General features: G+C 43.7%; 1 protein-coding gene across 1 annotated transcript; it reads left to right on the top strand.

Annotated features, from left to right (window-relative positions):
* The first annotated feature begins 2,777 nt into the window (after nt 1-2,777).
* On the top strand, nt 2,778-21,722 carry park7 (parkinson protein 7). Its single transcript, XM_078425291.1, has 6 exons — nt 2,778-2,917; nt 10,834-10,935; nt 11,826-11,885; nt 13,831-13,900; nt 19,683-19,769; nt 20,220-21,722. The coding sequence occupies exons 1-6, from the start codon at nt 2,828-2,830 to the stop codon at nt 20,372-20,374; spliced, it is 564 nt and encodes a 187-aa protein (XP_078281417.1). The 5' UTR covers nt 2,778-2,827; the 3' UTR covers nt 20,375-21,722.

The following is a 21,722-nucleotide window of genomic DNA, read 5'->3' as shown; positions in this document are numbered from 1 at the left end:
GGCCTACTCCTGCACCTATTTTCTATGTTTCTATGTTTCTATGACCCCCAAATGCAATCAGCAGCAGTGTTTCTGGCAAAATGATGTGGATGCAAAGTCTGAAATTTACATTTTCTAAACAGCCATGGTGTTGCAATCATAGGTTTATTGGCAAATACGAAATGAAGACAGAAGCTGTGTGAAAATATTTCGACAGTCGGATATCATCTAAGGAATTGGAAATACAGTTACAGTTGCTGGTTAATGATTTTTAGTCAAAACTTTCATCATACCTGCTGAGTTTTCCCAGTATTTTCTGTTTTAATTTTAGATTTCCCAGTACAAAGTTCAATTTCAGAATTTAATGGAGACACAAGAGACTGCAGATGCTGGAAGCTGGAGGAACAAACAATCTGGTGGATCAATTGAACAGGCTGAGAAGAATCTATGGGGGAAAGGAATTGTTGGCGTTTTGGTCGAAACCCTGCTTCAGGACTCACAGATGTTGCTCAGAATTTAATGTTTTGTTCATAATTACATTTTTCTGTGAAAGTGGTGACAGTTAAATAGGGTGGAGAAGGAGGTGCATGAAACACTTAACTTCATCAGCCAAGGTATTGAGTACAAGAGTTAAGACATCAATCAAACTATACGTTATTACAACTGTATAAGATGTTGGTGAGATTGCAGTTGCAATATTGTGTCGCAGTTCTAGTCACCAATCGAAAAATGTGATTCAGCTAGAGAACCTGCAGAAGATATTCACAAGGATGTTGCCAGGACTGGAATGCTTAAGTTATTACTTGTTAAGCTGGCATCACTTTCTCTGGAAAGGAAGCTTGAAGGGTAGGGTTGCCAACTGTCCCATATTAGCTGGGACATCCCATATATTGGACTAAATTGGTTTGTCCCGTACGGGACCGCCCTTGTCCCATATTAGGCCCGGGGGGAGCTTTAGGCCCGGACACTGTAGGCCCAGACAGTGTAGGTCTGAACACTATAGGTCCAGAGGCCCGGGTGTCGCCTAACGGAGGTCACGTAGCAACCCGTCTCCTGGCCCGGGCGGCTGCCATTGGTGGAGCGGGAACACGTGGCCGCTGGCTGGGTGAGGTCACATGGGGCGTGGGGCAGTAACGTCACCTTGTCCCTTATTTGGTAATGAGATAGTTGGCACCCCTATTGAACCCCTATGGGACCTTTTAGAGGTTAATAAAATTATGAGGGGTATAGATATGGTGAAGGGTGACAGTCTTGTTCCCAGAGTGGGGGGTCTAAAACTAGAAGGAATAGGTTCAAAGTCAGAGGAGAAAGACTTAAAGGGGGCCTGAGGAGTTACATTTTCACACAAGAGTGTGGTGGGTATATGGAACGAGCTGCCAGAGGAAGTAGTAGAGGCAGGTACAATTATAATGCCTAAAAGACATTAGGACAGGTACATGGGTAAGAAAGGTTGACAAGGATAAAGCAGACAAATGGGACTAACATGTAGGCATCTTCATCAACATTGATGAGTTGGCCCAAAGGGACATAGAAAAACAGGTGCAGGAGTAGGCCATTCGGCCCTTCGAGCAAGCACCGCCATTCAATATGATCGTGGCTGATCATCTAAAATCAGTACCCTATTCCAGCTTTTTCCCCATATCCCTTGATTCCTTTAGCCCAAAGAGCTAAATCTAACTCTCTCTTGAAAACATCAAGTGAATTGGCCTCCACTGCCTTCTGTGGCAGAGAATTCCACAGATTCACAACTCTCTGGATGAAAATGTTTCTTCTCATTTCAGTCCTAATTTCCATTATTAAAGATGAGGTTTTGGGGTACTTGGAAGAACATGATAAAATAAGGCGAAGCAACGTAACAAGCAGCATAGACAAAGGAAAGTCGGCAGATGTTGTTTACATAGAAACATAGAAAATAGGTGCAGGAGTAGGCCATTTGGCTATTTGAGCCAGTGAATAGCCAAATCACCCACTGATTAGCCAAATCACCCATCCAATAGCTGATCACCCACAATCAGTAACCTGGGTCTGCCTTCTCCCCATATCCCTTGATTCCACTAGCCCCTAAAGATCTATCTGACTCTCTTTTAAATTTATCCAGCGAATTGGCCTCCACTGCTTCTGTGGCAGAGAATTCCACAAATTCACAACTCTCTGTGTGAAAAAGTGTGTTCTCACGTCAGTTTTAAATGGCCTCCCCTTTATTCTTAGACTGTGGCCCCTGGTTCTGGACTTCCCCAACATTGGGAACATTTTTCCTGCATCTAGCTTGTCCAGTCCTTTCATAATTTTATACGTCTCTATAAGGTCCCCTCTCATCCTTCTACACTCCAGTGAATACAAGCCCAGTCTTTCCACTCTTTCCTCATATGACAGTCCCGCCATCCTGGGGAATTAACCTCATGAACCTACGCTGCATTGCCGCAATAGCAGGGACGTCTACTCGTATGTTCAGAAGGCCTTTAATAAGTTGCCACACGTGGTTACAGGGAGAAGGCAGGAGAATGGGTTTCAGAGAAAATAATAGATCAGCCATGATTGAATGGTGGACTTGACTCAATGGACTGAATGGCCCAATTCTGCTCCTATTTCTTATGGTCTTATGGTCTATGCTGTATAACCACAATAAAAACAGCATTTTGCATCTATCTATGGTGTAAATCAGCATCTGCAGTTCCTTCCTACACATAAAAACAAAATGTTGCCGGAGTGAGACTACATCCATCTTTGTTTTATTTTTTTTGCATCACTGTTCATTGAGTCTGGCGCAGTTCAGCTAATTTTGAGATTGCTCCGCGGAGTCCCAGCTCGGGACCCGTAATGCGCTCGCAGTGCAGGTGACTGGGTTAAGATGGCGGGCAAACGGGTGCTGCTGATCCTGGCCAAAGGCGCCGAGGAGATGGAGGTCGTGATCCCCACCGACCTGATGCGCCGAGCCGGGGTGAGTAGAGTGGAACGGAGCGGATATCTTTCACTTTAACAAAAAATTGCGTTGATGAATGGTCTGTTGAAAGGTTAATTTGAGGCGAAGTTCAGAGCGCTGTGCGAGGTATGATTTACGTGTGGATTGTCCAATCAGCGCAGAACCTGGGCGCCGCGGGCAGGCCGGGCGGCCAATCAGGTGCCGACGGGGGCGGGATGTGGGTGACATTCTTGGAGGGTCACAGAGACCAAGAGCATCATTGCAGCCATTCTTGGCAAGTACACTTGCAGCTCTATCCAGTGTCACTTCACAGTTTTGAACTGTTACTTTTGGCAGTCTTATAATTATAACAACTCAGTAGTTTTTTTGAGTGAATTATTTGTAGAGAGTTAATTTGAGAAATCAGGCCCTTCAGTCCACTTTCCTCCTGAGATGCCGCCTGACCCGCTGAGTTATAACATATAACATATAACATATAACAACTACAGCATGGAAACAGGCCTGTCCGGCCCTACCAGTCCACGCCGACCATTCTCCCTGACCTAGTCTCATCTACCTGCACTCAGACCATAACCCTCCAATCCCCTCCTATCCATATACCTATCCAATTTACTCTTAAATAATAAAATCGAGCCAGCCTCCACCACTTCCACCGGAAGTCCATTCCATACAGCCACAACCCTCTGAGTAAAGAAATTCCCCCTCATGTTACCCCTAAACCTTTGTCCCTCAATTCTGAAGCTATGTCCCCTTGTTGGAATCTTCCCCACTCTCAAAGGGAAAAGCCTACCCACGTCAACTCTGTCCGTCCCTCTCAAAATTTTAAAAACCTCTATCAAGTCCCCCCTCAACCTTCTACGCTCCAAAGAATAAAGACCCAACCTGTTCAACCTCTCTCTGTAGCCTAAGTGCTGAAACCCAGGCAACATTCTAGTAAATCTCCTCTGTACCCTCTCCATTTTGTCGACATCCTTCCTATAATTTGGCGACCAGAACTGCACACCATACTCCAGATTCGGCCTCACCAATGCCCTGTACAATTTCAACATTACATCCCAACTTCTATACTCGATGCTCTGATTTATAAAGGCAAGCATACCAAACGCCTTCTTCACCACCCTATCCACATGAGATTCCACCTTCAGGGAACAATGCACAGTTATTCCCAGATCCCTCTGTTCCACTGCATTCCTCAATTCCCTACCATTTACCCTGTACGTCCTATTTTGATTTGTCCTACCAAAATGCAGCACCTCACACTTATCAGCATTAAACTCCATCTGCCATCTTTCAGCCCACCCTTCCAAAAGGCCCAAGTCTCTCTGTAGACTTTGAAAATCTACCTCACTATCAACTACTCCACCTATCTTAGTATCATCTGCATATTTACTAATCCAATTTGCCACACCATCATCCAGATCATTAATGTAAATGACAAACAACAGTGGACCCAACACAGATCCTTGGGGCACTCCACTAGACACTGGCCTCCAACCTGACATACAATTGTCAACCGTTACCCTCTGGTATCTCCCATTCAGCCATTGTTGAATCCATCTTGCAACCTCACTATTAATACCCAACGATTTAACCTTCTTAATCAACCTTCCATGTGGAACCTTGTCAAATGCCTTACTGAAGTCCATATAGACAACATCCACAGCCTTGCCCTTATCAATTTCCCTGGTAACCTCTTCAAAAAATTCAAGAAGATTAGTCAAACATGACCTTCCAGGCACAAATCCATGTTGACTGTTTCTAATCAGGCCTTGATTATCCAAATAATTATATATATTGTCCCTAAGTATCTTTTCCATTAATTTTCCCACCACAGACGTCAAACTAATAGGTCTATAATTGCTAGGTTTACTTTTAGAACCTTTTTTAAACAACGGCACAACATGCGCAATGCGCCAATCTTCCGGCACCATCCCTGTTTCTAATGACGTTTGAAATATTTCCGTCATAGCCCCTGCTATTTCTGCACTAACTTCCCTCAATGTCCTAGGGAATATCCTATCAGGACCTGGAGACTTATCCACTTTTATATTCTTCAAAAGTGTCCGTACCTCCTCTTCTTTAATCCTCCTAATTTCCATCACTACTCTACTTGTTTCGCTTACCTCACATAATTCAATATCCTTCTCCTCGGTAAATACCGAAGAAAAGAAATTGTTTAATATCTCCCCCATTTCTTCCGGCTCAGCACATAGCTGTCCACTCTGACTCTCTAATGGACCAATTTTATCCCTCACTATCCTTTTGCTATTGACATATCTGTAGAACCCCTTGGGGTTTACTTTTACATTACTTGCCAAAGCAGCCTCATATCTTTTTTTCGCTTTTCTAATTTCCTTCTTAAGATTCCTTTTACATTCTTTATATTCCTCAAGAACCTCATTTACTCCCTGCCGCTTATATTTATTGTATATCTCCCTCTTTTTCCGAACCAAGTGTCCAATTTCCCTGGAAAACCACGGCTCTTTCAAATTATTATTCTTTCCTTTCCACCGAACAGGGACATAAAGACTCTGTACTCTCAAAATTTCACCTTTAAATATCCTCCATTTCTCTATTATATCCTTTTCATAAAACAACAATTTCCATTTCACTCCTTTTAAATCCTTTCTCATCTCCTCAAAATTAGCCTTTCTCCAATCCAAAATCTCAACCCTTGGTCCAGATTTGACCTTCTCCATAATGATATTGAAACTAATGGCATTATGATCACTAGACCCAAAGTGCTCCTCAACACATACCTCCGTCACCTGACCCATCTCATTTCCTAACAGGAGGTCCAACACTGCCCCTTCTCTGGTAGGCACCTCTACGTATTGCTGCAAAAAAACTATCCTGCACACATTTTACAAACTCCAAACCATCCAGCCCTTTAACAGAATGTGATTCCCAGTCTATATACGGAAAATTGAAATCACCCACAATCACCACTCTGTGCTTACTACTAATATCTGCTATCTCCTTACATATTTGCTCTTCCAATTCTCGTTCCCTATTTGGCGGTCTATAATACACCCCTATAAGTGTTGCTAAACCTTTCTCATTTCTGAGTTCCACCCAAACAGCCTCCTTAATCGAGCCTTCTAGTCTGTCCTGCCAAAGCACTGCTGTGATATCCTCCCTGACAAGCAATGCAACACCCCCACCTCTTGCCCCTCCGATTCTATCACATCTGAAACAATGAAATCCTGGAATATTTAATTGCCAATCGCAACCCTCCTGCAACCATGTTTCACTGATCGCCACAACATCATACTTCCAGATGTCAATCCAGGCTCTAAGCTCATCCACCTTTCTTACAATGCTCCTAGCATTAAAATATACACATTTAAGGGACCCATCATTTCTTATTCTCAGTTTATTTCTTTTCCCTTCTTTCTCTCCTACATATTGGGTCTGAGTGTTTCCCTTTTCTGCCTCCTGCCTCACACACTGCCTATTAGCTATCTGTGTTTGAGTCCCTCCCCCCAACCGTACTAGTTTAAAGTCTCCGCAGTTATTTTAGCAAATCTCCCCGCCAGGATATTGGTTCCCCTCGGGTTCAGATGCAACCCGTCCTTTTTGTACAGGTCATACTTCCCCCAGAAGAGGTCCCAATGATCCAGAAACTTGAAACCCTGCTCCCTGCACCAGTTCCTCAGCCACGTATTTATCCTCCACCTCACTCCATTCCTATTCTCACTATCGCGTGGCACAGGCAGTAAGCCTGAGATTATTACTTTGGAAGTCCTTTTTTTTAACTCTCTTCCTAGCCCCCTGAATTCTCCTTTCAGGACCTCTTCCCTTATCCTACCTATATTGTTGGTACCTATATGTACCACGACCTCTGGCTCCTCTCCCTCCCCTTTCAGGATATCCTGGACACGCTCAGACACATCCCGGACACCGGCACCAGGGAGGCAAACCACCATCCGGGTCTCCCGACTGCGTCCACAGAAACGCCTATCTGACCCCCTCACTATAGAGTCCCCTATTACTACTGCTCTCCTCTTCCTTTCCCTACCCTTCTGAGCAACAGAGCCGGACTCCTTGCCAGAGGCCCGGGCACCGTCGTTGCCCCCAGGTAGGCTGTCCCCCCCAACAGTACTTAAACAGGAGTACTTATTTCCAAGGGGTACAGCCACCGGGGTACTCCCTAGTCCCTGCCTCTGTTCCTTGCCCCCCCTAACAGTGACCCACTTGTCTACCTCCCGTGGTCTAGGAGTGACCACCTCCCTGTAACTCCTATCTATAACCTCCTCACTCTCCCTGATCAGACGGAGGTCATCAATCTGCCGCTCCAGGTTCCTAATACGGTCCCTTAGGAGCCCCATCTCGTCACACCTGGCGCAGATGTGGATGTCTGGAAGACTATCAGACTCCCAGATTCCCCACATCTGACACCCAGAACAAAAAACTGCCCTGGCAGTCATACTCTCCAAACAAAGCCCCGCGCTCGGTTACTAAACCTACCGCCCGGCCGCTACTCCAACCGCTCCAGCCGCCCACCCAAAAGAACTGAGTGATCTCCTGGGAGAGGCGAAAAACCGGATAAAAAACCCAGGCCAATTTGGGAAAAAATCCGGGAAATTCCTCTCCGACCCCAAGCTAGGCGATCGAAACTAGTCCGGGAGATCACACAGGTCTTACTCCTTACTATCCCCACACAATCCCCACACACTACTTCCCAAGCAACACAGCTTGGTGCTGCTTGCTGCTGCTGCTACTGCTGCTTGCTGCTGCTGCTTGCTGCTGCTGCTACTGCTGATTGCTGCTGCTACTGCTGATTATCGAAGATAGACACAAAAAGCTGGAGTAACTCAGTGGGACAGCTGAGTTCAACCATTTTTTTGTGTCTATCTTCGCAGTGACCAAGCACTAGTTTCCAAAATAGACACAAAGTGCTGGAGTAACTCAGCCTGACAGGCAGCACCACTGGAGAAAAAGGGTGGGCGACTTTTTAGACTGAAGAAAGGGTCCCATCCCAAAACGTCATCTATCCTTTTTTTCAGAGATGCTGCCTGACCCGTGGAGTTGCTCCAACACATTGTGTCTATCTTTGGTATAAACTAGCATCTGCAGTTCTTTATTTCTACTAGTCTCAAAGAGTATTTGATTATCATGTGCTGACAATGGAACATTGAAATTCTTACTTGTAGCAGCTTAACAGGCCTGTAAATATTTACAATATCTGTCACTAACTCCATTTTATTTTCCCCACACTCATCAACTCTCCTTTGTATCCCCTCCTCTACCCCCTTCTGCTGTCCACGCTCATCTACACACCAGGGGCAATTTGCAGTGGCCATTTAACCTACCAACCCACACATTTTTTTGTTAGGATGTGGGAGGAGACCCGAACACTCGGAGGAAACTGCATGGTCACAGGGAGAATGCATAGTCCACATGGACAGTACCTGAGTTTAGGATGGTGCCCAAGTTACTACTTTGTCTGAAAAGTAGGATCTATTTTGTCTAAAAGTTACCATATCCTTTTTTGTTAAAGATTACTTTTGTTATGGTGATGGAAGATTGAGTAGTGAGAGAGTTTGTAAAGCAAAATGCTAATGATGAAAACAAAATAAAAGAAAAAGAAATGCTGGGGTCAAGCAGTAATTGTCAAACTCAACCAGCAAATGCTAATTCTGTTTTTGCTTAAAGATGCTGCCTGACCTGCTGAGTATTTCCAGGCATGTTTTTGACCAGGCATTTCCTTCTTTGTGAATGAGAAGTACTTTGAGTTGATATTTCACCTAGAAGCATCTTCAATTGCATGGTGTGAATGTGTTTATCAGTCCAACTTGTTGAACTATCATGTGAACCTCAAGCATCCAAGATAGTATGTGGTGCTCCTGTAGAGTTCTTGAGAGTGGCATTGTTCTCATTTGTATCTTTCAAATGAGATTAAACTGAGGCCTTCATTGTACCTGTGGAAGATTCCATGGGATGATTTTGCTAAAGAGAATAATGCTGTTTGCTGTCCTTGTTGATCAATATCCCCTCTTACAAAAAATGAACCACCTGGTTATTGAGGTGAGAGTGCCTGCATTTGTTCAAAGTATTATTTTAGACAATAGACAATAGGTGCAGGAGTAGGCCATTTGGCCCTTCGAGCCAGCACCACCATTCAATGTGATCATGGCTGATCATTCTCAATCAGTACCCCATTCCTGCCTTCTCCCCATACCCGCTGACTCCGCTATCCTTAAGAGCTCTATCTAGCTCTCTCTTGAATGTATTCAGAGAATTGGCCTCCACTGCCTTTTGACAGATTTACAACTCTCTGACTGAAAATGTTTTTCCTCATCTCCTTTCTAAATAGCCTACCCCTTATTCTTAAACTGTGGCCCCTGGTTCTGGACTCTCCCAACATTGGGAACATGTTTCCTGCCTCTAACGTGTCCAACCCCTTAATAATCTTATATGTTTTGATAAGATCCCCTCTCATCCTTCTAAATTCAAGTGTATACAAGCCTAGCCGCTCCAGTCTTTCAACATATGACAGTCCCGCCATTCCGGGAATTACTACGCTGCACGCCCTCAATAGCAAGAATATCCTTCCTCAAATTTGGAGACCATAACTGCACATAGTACACCGGGTGCGGTCTCACTAGGCCCCTATACGACTGCAGAAGGACCTCTTTGCTCCTGTACTCAACTCCTCTTGTTATGAATGCCAACATTCCATTGGCTTTCTTCACTGCCTGCTGTACCTGCATACTTCCTTTCAGTGACTGATGCACTAGGACACCCAGATCTCGTTGTACATCCCCTTTTCCTAACTTGACACCATTCAGATAATAATCTGCCTTCTTATTCTTATCACCAAAGTGGATAACCTCACACTTATCCACATTAAACTGCATCTGCCACGCATCCGCCCACTCACACAACCTGTCCAAGTCACCCTGCAACCTCATAGCATCTTCCTCACAGCTCACACTACCACCCAGCTTTGTACCCAAATTTGCTAATGGTACTTTTAATCCCTTCATCCAAGTCATTAATGTATATTGTAAATGGCTGCGGTTCCAGCACCGAGCCTTGCGGTACCCCACTAGTCACTGCCTGCCATTCTGAAAGGGACCCATTTATACCCACTCTTTGCTTTCTGTCTGTCAACCAATTTTCTATCCATGTCGGTACCCTACCCCCAATACCATGTGCTCTAATTTTGCCCACTAATCTCCTATGTGGGACCTTGTCGAAGGCTTTCTGAAAGTCGAGGTACACCACATCCACCGGCTCTCCCCTGTCAATTTTCCTAGTTACATCCTCAAAAAATTCCAGAAGATTAGTCAAACATGATTTCCCCTTAGTAAATCCATGCTGACTCGGAATGATCCTGTTACTGCTATCTTGACTGAGAAGCTTTGAGTCAATGAGAATCTGTCATTGATGGACAGAGCAGAGTGCAAATTCTGCTGGCAGACCATTTTCTTTTCACTCAACAAGAACATTCTTTGCTTCCTGTCACCGTAATCCTTAGCTGCACTCCTTCCAATCTCACTGGTTTCCCAGTCGTTTCACCGAGACCTTGGTTCCTATGCTCCTGTTAAACTCACTGGTCCCTTGTCCTGTGCTCCTGTTAATGTGACAACTTTGGCCTGCTCTCTGTCACAGGTGTTCTTTGTTCTCTCTACTCTTGTCTGCCATGCCATGCAAATCACCAATTTCTCTCCCTGCTAATGCCTTACCTGCTGAGTGCTACTAACATTAATGCTTTTGTTTTGGTTGTAAAGCACCTATAATTTTTTTTTGCTAGAATTAAGCTGTTCGATGTTTCCTTTTCATTAGACTAAATGCTAAATAGTATTACCATAAACCCACTTTGGTTTTAGAAATTTCAGTGGGAAGTTTGGAGTAACAAACCGTGCTGTTGTGCTTTGACTTTTCAATTGGCAATTCACTTACCAATTAATTACTTTGTGTTTCAGATCACGGTAACAGTGGCTGGGCTGGCTAGTTGTGAATCAGTAACCTGCAGCCGTGATGTGGTCATTTGTCCTGACTCCAGCCTGCAAGATGCAATCAAACAAGTATGTCATACCTCTATTTTTGTAAGACACTTGTGTAAAGTTTTGCTTTGGGAGAAAGTTTTCATTTAAGCAAAGTCTGAACAGAGCTTTGCTGCACCAATTAAATTCTTATATTCTGATTGCGAGCAGTTTTGATAGTTAGATGAAATGAAAACACAGGTTTGCCTCCAGCAAGCGTTTCCACATTAAATTAGTGTTTCTCGCACATTCGCTGGGCTAGTGGAAGCAAAAGTGCGATGAATGTCTTTGTTTCCATTGCCAAATGGCATGCCATTCACTGTTAGTCTCAGACATCTCCATTTGTTTTGCAGACTAGTATCCAAATACACCACAGACTACTGAATGTGGTAGCTCCAAAATGTACGCTCCCATGCTGAACATTTCTCCAATGTGACTTGCTGCATCGTGTACAGAGAGAAGAACACAGGAGAAAACTGAGCTATCTATAAGGAGCTGGTGAAGACTTTAGGCCAGATGTCTTCTGTAGTATTCAGTTATATGCTGGATACAGTACTTTGCTGTTACTGTAAGACCCTGTACATCTCTGAATAATATATTCACTTAGGTACACTCTGTTACACTGAATACTGGACATTGCTATAGACTCAAACCAGTATCTGTTCTGCTTGTTCTTTTGTTTTCTAGTTAGTGAGAGGGAACTGGCAAATCATTTATAGCTGAGTTTGAATGACAAATGAAACAAGACTTAAGTTGAGCAAATAAAATGCAGGATTTAGTGTGACTTAATGATCATTTTATCTACTTTTTCTCCAAACAGTGTTTGAAATCTTCTTCGTAGCATAATAGATTGATGACCTTCATTTCTGTACAGAAAGGGGCAAAGTGGTCAAGTTGGAAGAATGGATGACTTATTCTGCTCTTTATTGCAGGGCCCATATGATGCAGTTGTATTACCCGGAGGAAATCTTGGAGCCCAGAATTTATCTGAGGTGATCTTGAGTTACTTATACCTCGGCCATTCAGTTACAACTCGTCTTGTCTTGGAAACAATAAATATTGGTTGGTGTTCTGTTTACTCCACGGGATCTCATTTTTGGTGTACTGGAAACTTGTTATACATAATTTTATTGGCCGTCCAAAAATGCATTTAGTCAAGGAATCACTTTAAAAGACCAAACTGGTCTCTGGAGACCAATGTGATGAACATAAGTCCCAAATTGCTGTGAAATTAAATTACTAGGCCCAGTTGTGATGTGTTCCAGAGATAAACAGCCGGAAGTTGCTTTGTGTTTTAATAGATTTAAAGCAGCTTTGTCACCCCCACTTAAAGTTTTACAAATAGCATTGAGACTCCCAGAGTAGCATTGTTGGTTTCACCATGCAATAAAATGCCATGCAGAGACTTGATACTTGTGTGGTAATGATGGGAGGTACATCCAGAAAGAAGTCCTGGGATTAGAATAGGCCAGTGTAGAATACTGCAGGCAGGTGTGTATTCTATTTATGATGGGTGTGGTGGAAGAACATAACATAACATATAACATAACATAACAACACTTTATTGTCACTCGGCACAAACACCGAACGAAATTTCAGCAGTCACAAGACACAAACGAAAAGAACACAGGACACCCGACCCCAACACAAACATCCATCACAGTGACTCCAAACACCCCCTCACTGTGATGGAGGCAACAAAACTTCCCCTCTCTTCCCCCCCGCACCCACGGACAGGCAGCTCGACCCCTACCGAGGCAAACGACACGCACAGCCCCCGCAAGGGGATGGAAGGCCCCGCGGCCGAGCCGCCCCGGGCACCGAAACGTCCCGCGGCCACACCGGGCGATGTTAAGTCCAGCGGCCGAGCCGCACCGGGCACTGAAACGTCCCGCGGCCGAGCTGCACTGGGCACTGAAACGTCCCGCGGCCGAGCCACGCTGGCGATGTTAAGTCCAGCGGCCGAGCCGCGCCGGGCACTGAAACGTCCCGCGGCCGAGCCGCACCGGGCACTGAAACGTCCCGCGGCCGCACCGGGCGATGTTAAGTCCAGCGGCCGAGCCACGCCGGGCACTGAAACATCCCGCGGCCGAGCCGCACCGGGCACTGAAACGTCCCGCGGCCGCACCGGGCGATGTTAAGTCCAGCGGCCGAGCCGCACCGGGCACTGAAACGTCCCGCGGCCGAGCCGCGCCGGCGATGTTAAGTCCAGCGGCCGAGCCGCGCCGGGCGATGGAAGGCCCCGCGGGCGAGCTGCGCCCCGGGGAAGAGACCTAATAAAAGAAAGGTTTCCCCCCGCCCCACCCCACCCCCCCACACCCCACCCCCCCACCACACATACACAGCCAAAAACAGAAACAAAAACCATCCCAACACCGACACAAACAAAAAAAAAGAAAAAAAGACAACAGACTGCCAGAGAGCCCAGGGATACACTTTAATAACTTTAACTTTTAGACCAGATCATGATGTTTGGACACATTAATACGGTGATAGTTATTTGGGGGAGGACAGGACAAATGTAGAGCCAGAGAATTAAGAATTGAATTTGAATTTTGTCCTAGTGCCAGAAACCTTTTTCGTTGCACAAACTCTCTCCCCCTACCCCCTCCATACCCCCAGATGTGTGAAAGGAGTTCCACTCCTGTCTTTTCTCAAGTAAGAGAAATGGAGGGGGTGTTATAACTTGGTAGACCTGCGTAACTACCAGAAGAGAGAATCGGTGATTGATGACTTCTGATGTGCTCTTGGCATTTGGGATGTGCTTTTTCTATTAATTATATTTTGCATGACAACATTTTCAGAATTATTTATTCATGGAGCGAGAAGAAGGTAATCAAGAGCAATATATATTGGCAGTAACAGTAAAGTTATAATGCCTGTTGAAAATGTAAATTCACGATTATTCATTGAAATGTTTTTTTCTTATTTTACTAGTCTCCTGCTGTAAAAGAAGTTTTGAAGGCCCAGGAAGCTAGAAAGGGTTTGATTGCTGCCATCTGTGCAGGTATGTGCAGGTGTTATTGGCTTGAATAAAATGTATGCTCCCCCCTGTGGTTCCATGGTGACTAGGAAGATCGCATGATTTATTTCTGGTTGGTACTACATTAGGCACTCTTTCTCTCAGGTCAGTCGAATTGACCTCCTTTACATCTGGGTTATTGAGGCTTAAATTAAGTAGCATGTCTGTGCCATCTTTTGTTGTCCAGTTATGTGTCTGCTCTATTAAACTGATTTGCAACATAATAATATGCCCCTTTTTAAATAGCTGACGTTACACATTATAAATAACTGCTTGAAAGTGACTAGCATCCAAGTGACTAGCAAGAGTGAATATTGGATTGGATAGTGCATCTGTTGTTTTGGATGGTACATCTGAAGTAACGAGGTGTTTCAACCAAGAGAAATTGACACGAACCCACATGGACTTGAGGATTGATCCGAGGAGAATGTTAAAGAGCTGTTATAAAGGAAGAACGAGGAAGATATTGAGAGAAAATCTTGTTTAGGATTCAGCAACTGGAGACAATTGTACCATTGACTGAATTTCTGATGCATGGGTACATCAATGGAGCTGATATACAGGAGAAACCCATGCAGTCACAGGGAGTCACAGGGAGAGCGTGCAAACTCCACGCAGACAGCACCCGAGGTCAGGATTGAACCTGGATCTCTGGCTCTGTGAGACAGCAGCTATACCAGCTGTGCCACTGTGCCGCCCCAGGAAGATAAACCACACTGGCTGCAACTAGATATGCAAGGACAGGAAAATGTGAGCAGTCTCATTTAACTGGGTGACAGTAAAAGCAGGATGTGGAAGGTCATGTAAGGGGAGGTGTGGGGAAATGGGTGGTGAGGCAGTAATCCGAGCCTTAAACTTTTTCAATCTTTAGAATTGAATTTGCTGAGGAGATGCTTAGAATAATACTAACTGAAATCATGGGATGGAATTTGAGCATTGCAGCATTACAAGGTGCCATTTCCTGTGTTTTTTTTCTATAGCCAGACTGAAACTTGTAACATTAGTGTGAAATGTTTGCATTTAACTGGTTGATTCTTGGGTTGAAGAATTCTTTTTGTAGGTTTTACAAAGGCTGGGCAGTCTCAACTATCACTCACACTGGCTGCTCTAGCACCATTTGTTTGACAAGCAAGTCAACCCTGTGGTAAAAGCCAGCTTCTTCCAGCTTTGTACCATAGCTAAAATCAAACCATTCCTCCAATTTGACGACATTAAAAAAATCATCCACGCATTCGTTTCCTCCCGCCTAGACTACTGCAGCTCCCTATACACTGGGATCAGCCAATTATCCCTGCCCCGCCTCCAACTGGTCCAAAATGCCGCAGAGAGACTCCTGACGGGTACCTGTAAAAGGGACCAGATCACCCCGATTCTGGCCTCTCGCCACTGGCTCCCAGTACAGTACAGAATTAACTTCAAGCTCCTCCTATTCACATACAAAGCCCTAAATAGGCTTGTCCCCCCCCCCCCCCCTCATATCAAAAATCTTCTAACCCACCACTCTATCTCCAGGTCCCTCAGGTCGGCCGACGGGGCTACTGACTATCCCGCGGTCTAGGCTTAAGCTCAGGGGTGACCACGCTTTTGCGGTTGCAGCTCCTAGACTGTGGAACAGCATCCCTCTCCCCATCAGAACTAACCCCTCCATCGACTCCTTTAAGTCCAGGCTCAAAACCTATTTCTACTCCCTAGCGTTTGAGGCCCTCTGAGGCGGCGCTGTGAACTGTTTATGAATGTGCTGTTATGTTTGTGTGCCTTTGTATGTTCGTTCTTAGTACCTGAACTGATGTACAGCACTTTGGTCAACGTGGGTTGTTTTTAAATGTGTCGTACAAATAAAATTTGACTTGATTATTTGACCCTAATTTGTGTTTACTCCACGCAGTCTGTACTGAACCTTCCTGAGTGACATTTGCAGGGCGTTGAAGCTGTCATACATACAGCTTCTTCCAACTTCGAACCATAGCTAAAATCAAACCTTTCCTCAAATTCGACGACACAGAAAAAATCATTCACGCTTTCATTTCCTCCCGCCTAGACTACTGCAACTCCCTATACACTGGGATCAGCCAATCTTCCCTGTCCCGCCTGCAACTGGTCCAAAACGCCGCAGCGAGACTCCTGACGGGTACCCGTAAAAGGGACCACATCACCCCGATTCTGGCCTCTCTCCACTGGCTCCCTGTACGGTACAGAATCAACTTCAAGCTCCTCCTATTCACGTATAAAGCCCTAAATGGACACTCCCCCCCCTACATCAAAAATCTTCTAACCCCCCTCTCTAACTCCAGGTCCCTCAGATCGGCCGACTTGGGGCTATTCACTATCCCACGGTCTAGGCTTAAACTCAGGGGTGACCGCGCTTTTGCGGTTGCAGCTCCTAGACTGTGGAACAGCATCCCTCTCCCGATCAGAACTGCCCCCTCCATCGACTCCTTTAAGTCCAGGCTCAAAACATATTTCTACTCCCTAGCGTTTGAGGCTCATTGAGGAGGCGCTGTGAACTGTTTGCGTGCTACTGTATGTTTTCATTTTTTTTTCTATTGGAACCTAATCAAATGTACAGCACTTTGGTCAACGTGGGTTGTTTTTAAATGTGCTATACAAATAAAATTGACTTGACTTGACTTGACTATGACGCCCACTAGAACGTTGCTATTGTTGCACCAATAGCAAGGACCAGTACAGTACACTTTATCCTTTATGTACCCTTTATCCCTTACCCGTACACTGTGGACGGCTGATTGTAATCGTACATAGTCTTTTTGACTGGATAGAATGCACCAAAAGCTTTTCACTCTAACTCTGTACATGTGACAGTAATAAATTCTAATCACTAACAGTGAGCAGTGAAAAGGCAGCAGTGAATTCTTTCTACTGACTCAGGTGCGAAGAGTCTCTTTTCCTGGAGGAGGAAGGGGGATAAATACAAAGATTTAATTCTGCGATAACTCAGGGCAAGTGGATCCTGACGGACCCATCTCATTTACTATTGGATTTGTTTTTAATATTGTTGGCCTACCAGCAGGTTAATTCCATTACTATAAATAGGAAAAACAAGTTATTTTTGGCCATCACTGACTATCTCCAATTGCAAGTTTGAAAATTTTAAGCCAATTCAAATAAATCTGAGTACAAATCAAACCCATTTTCAGGGTTTTGATTTTACCATCTTGATGCTAACATTGCAGGTTTACATATTTTTCACTATTTTCATATTTAACCTTGAGCAGATGCTCTTTTTGTTGCATTTGTGGCAATATTTCTAGTTGTTTATGGTTAATGTGCAGATGGGCTCAATTCATAAGAGATCGTCAGTGTTTTTATTTCTCTTGTACAGTCAGTGGTTAAGGAATGTGTTGATTGGACTTCAAGATTTAAAATAAACTTTTTGAGTTGATAGAAACCCTGTTGGTTTGAGAGTTTGGGACTAATGAGCCATGGTGTAAAATATTGTGCCAGGCCTTTCAGGACTGCAGTCAAAAATAATTTCCACATAGAGAAATGAGTAGAAATTGGAATAACAAGAAACCACAGATGCTAGTTTATACCAAAGATATACACATAGTACTGGAGCAACTGAGGAGGTCAGGCAGCATCTCTGGAGAAAATGGATAGGTGATGGGTTTAGGGTTGGGAGCCTTCTTCAGACTGAGCGTAAGGGGGAGTGGAAACTGAAAGCGAAAAGGAGCTGGACAAATCATGGCTGCAACAGATGACCTCGGGCAAGGGGGGTTCCCTGATAGGTAGATTACTGGTTAAAGCTAGAGATAGGAACAAATATGAGCCCAAGAGTTGCAAACTGTGAAGCTAGTTAAAGAACCTTTGGTGGAGGTGGGGCGGGGATGGAGGAGAAACTGGTGCAAGGTCAACAAGAAATTGGAATTGAAGCTGGGTCATGTATAAAATAAATAGATATTTGTTCATCAGAATTCATGAGATATTGAAGGAGTGCAGAAGAGGTAGATACAGCAAATTAGGATGTATTTCTGATATCATTGGAATGGGCGTTGGATTAAGTTGCATGCATAGACTGTGTTTCTCTGCTGTGTCACACTATTGTGTTGATTAAACTTGATTTACAAGACTATAAATACATTGCATTAATCAGCGCCTGCCATGACTACATTCTTCATATTATTAATGAAGCTAGAAGTGAAGACATTTATCAATCGCAAATGGTGAACCCTCTATATTGAAACTCTGATCTCTAGTTCTACACCTCCAGCGTGAGGAACTACTGTCAAGCCTGAAAGGAATTTCCAATCACCCCTGTGCTCCTCTAAATTGCTTCACAAAAGAACAACTTCTTTTCACAACCACCCTGGTGATCCTTTGCTGCACTTTTTGCATATATCTTCTAGAGAGAAAGACCAGACTTCTAGACCAGTGCGGTATTCCAGGTGTTGTCTCACCAAGGCCCTATGTAATTGTAATAAATTGCATTTGGACATTTTTCCTAATAAGGGAACAAAGAAGCATGGAAAATAAAAGCAGGAGTAAGCCATTCATTGGGCTTGCATGACTGTTCAATATGATCAATAGACAATAGGTGCAGTAGTAGGCCATTCGGCCCTTCGAGCCAGCACCACCATTCAATGTGATCATGGCTGATCATTCTCAATCAGTACCCCGTTCCTGCCTTCTCCCCATACCCCCTGACTCCTCTACCCTTAAGAGCTCTATCTAGCTCTCTCTTGAATGCATTCAGAGACTTAGCCTCCACTGCCTTCTGAGGCAGTGAATTCCACTCTGAGGCAGATCATGGCCGACCATCCATTGCAATACCCTGACCCTGCTTTCCCCCTGTATCCCTTGATTCCTTTAGTATTACGAAATCTGACTCCTTCAGATCAACATATAGTTTAGATTTATTATTGTCACATGTACCAAGATGGACTGAAAAGCTTTTGTTTTGCATGCTATCCAAACAGATCAGATATACCATACTTAAATACAATCAATTCAAACTAAAGTACAGTTCCCTAATAGACAGAGGGAAGGGAAAGATATAGAATGCAGATCTCAGCATTGTAGTGCATCAGTTCCACAGACAAAATCCAATTTCTTTGATGGGATAGATGTGAATTTAACAGTACTCTAACTTATGGAAGGACTGCCCTGAAGCCTGATAAGGGAGGGGAAGAAACTGTTCCTGAGTCTGATGGTATGCACTTTCAAGCTTCTGTACCTTCTGCCGGATGGGAGCAGGGAGAAGAAGGAATGACCAGAGTGGGACATGTCATTGATTATGTTGGCAGCATTTCCGAGGCAGCGTAAGGTGTAGATGGAGTCAGTTGTGGGACGTCTGGTCTGTGTGATGGATTGGGCCACATCTATGACTCTCTAAAATAACACGGTCGTAGGCAGAGCTGTTCCCAAAGCAAGCTGTGATACAATCTGACAGCATGCTTTCTATGGTACATCTGGAGAAGTTTGTAAGAGTCATGCCGAATATGCTCAGTCTCCTCAGAAATTAGAGATGACGGTGTGCCTCATGGCTGTCACTTGAATGTGGTTGGTCCACAACAGATCATTGGTAATAATAACGCCAAGGAACTTGAATATCTAAACCATTTCCACTTCCTCACCATTGATGCTGAATGGGGTATGTACCAAAGTCAATAACTAGCTCCTTCAGATAGACAAATGCTGGAGTAACTCAGCAGGACAGGCAGCATCTGGCGGACTTGGTATACACAATGTGCTCTCATTGGTCTGATTTGTGTGCTAACGTTCGGCCTAAGTGTCATTATCTGTCTTGCAGGCCCCACAGCTCTGCTGGCTCACGGGATTGCCTATGGGCACAAAGTCACAACCCATCCATTGGCTAAGGACAAAATGATGATTGGAGGTAATGGCTAGATTTCACGATGCCTGATCAAGTTTTTGTGATTTAATGTAAAATGCGAGAATTTGATTTGGATTGAAATTAGCAATGAAATCCACTCAAATTGCTGAACGGCTTTAGTTTCCTATTATTACTCAGCTTATTTTGGTGTGCTCGGGTACATAACACAGCACCAGGACAACACAGACATAGACCCTTGCTGGCCTAATGCCTGGTCTGTACAATTTACTTTGGTTTTGGTCTTGAGAGAAGAGCTTTAAGAAAGCAGCCTGTTTTTCCCCAATCACTTTTGGAAATCTTTAAGGATGGGATAAAGTTTTGCTCCATTTCAAGAAATTACTGCTTTTTGAAATCTATTTTGTAATCTTATGCAAGCACAATAATCCTATAGTTTTATCGATACTTGCACGATGTTCTTGAAATGTTTTCAATACTTTGCTCATTCACTTTCAGGTAACTATACCTACTCAGAAGCTCGTGTGGAAATAGATGGGAACATCATCACCAGCAGAGGACCAGGCACCAGCTTTGAATTTGGCCTTGCAATTATTGAAACGCTTCTGGGAAAAGAGGTGGCTGAGAAGGTCAGGGCCCCCTTGGTTCTGTGAAATTGCCATCCGTGGGATCCTGTGTGGAGGGATTGGTTCAATTGTTTTGAAACTAGAAAGTCCCTTGTGCATCATTAAGATATAATGTCTTGAAAACTATCAAGTTAAATGTTACTAAATGCAGCAGGGATACAAAATGTGAACTTGCCAGAATTAAATCCTGACAGTATATACAAAAAGCTGCAATTTTATTCAACTGCTGTATTGTGTGAATTAAATAGCTGCCATTTGCTCTGATTGAGATGAGAACATGTCATTGTTTTGTTCAACGTCCCTGGAACTGTTCTGCATCCTGGTTTTCCCATGTAACTTCTAAGCAAGACAATTTTGCTTTCTGCATTTTTAATATAGTTTTGCAAAATTGCTGCTACACATTTGGGAACCGAATATTATTTTCTAATTGGCTTCCACTTGATTTTGAGAAATGCTTGCTAAATCTTTTCAACTGATAAATGTGCATTAGCAGTGTTTTCAATTTTTTTCCAATCTCAATGTTCAGATGATTTCTGAAATTATGTTCTTTTAAAAAAAAAAAGTAATTTTGATTTCCTGTGAATGCTTAATGAATGATCATTGGTAGTGTAGAATTAAATTGCCACAAATTATTCGGCTTTGGAATTTTTACTTGCTAGACCTGCAATCTTTGAATCAACACTAAGCAACAGTATTTGAGCACTCACAGCCTTGTAAATTGGCTGTCAAAATATCAAAAACTCTGGTGTAGTTTTAGATGAATTTATTGCACCAAAAAAAATGTGGTCTTCCGTGTTCACATTTCTGCTACCTGGTACCTTGAATTTGTGGTAAAACCAGTGGTCACCTTCTTAACCAAGCAAGGTTTGCTTTCAAGTTTCAGCATATGGAACTATTATCTCAAAGTACTGTGAAGCAACAGTAACTTTGGTATGTTTATGAAGCAGTCAAATTTCCCTGTGAGGATTCCCTGTGAAGGAGAATTAACAGAGATAGCATAAGGTAATTGGTACAGAAGAGGATTTTTGAAATGTGATCTGGGGAACTTTTTTGGATTGAATATTTCTGGCCCAATACGAAAGACTTTGCAAGAAAAATAATTCTGGGAAATGAGCCAGGCGAAGTGGACGATACATTCATGGGGTAACTTCTAGGGAAGAGTGATAATAATACCACGGTAGGTGATGTATAAATGAACCATTTGTCAGAGGCAAAATTTCAAAGTAAACAATGTAATTGTAACTACTGAAATTGTATCGTATTTCCTGCTGTTATTATTGATCTTAAGAGTATATAGACTTGGTATAGTTTGAGAGATTCCACTGAGGGTCTCCAAGAGAATGCTTTTGATGAATAAAGACCTTCATATCTTGAA

The sequence above is a fragment of the Rhinoraja longicauda genome, chromosome 30 (assembly GCF_053455715.1).
Source record: "Rhinoraja longicauda isolate Sanriku21f chromosome 30, sRhiLon1.1, whole genome shotgun sequence".
NCBI lineage: Eukaryota > Metazoa > Chordata > Chondrichthyes > Rajiformes > Arhynchobatidae > Rhinoraja > Rhinoraja longicauda.
Note: the sequence above shows the minus strand (reverse complement) of the source record. Positions and strands in the feature narration are given on the sequence as shown.

Coding starts and splice junctions, on each gene's coding strand:
- park7 (XM_078425291.1), top strand. CDS start 2,828: ATGGCGGGCAAACGGGTGCTGCTGATCCTGGCCAAAGGCGCCGAGGAG. Junction 2,918..10,833: donor ACCTGATGCGCCGAGCCGGG/GTGAGTAGAGTG, acceptor TTTGTGTTTCAG/ATCACGGTAACAGTGGCTGG. Junction 19,770..20,219: donor GGACAAAATGATGATTGGAG/GTAATGGCTAGA, acceptor ATTCACTTTCAG/GTAACTATACCTACTCAGAA.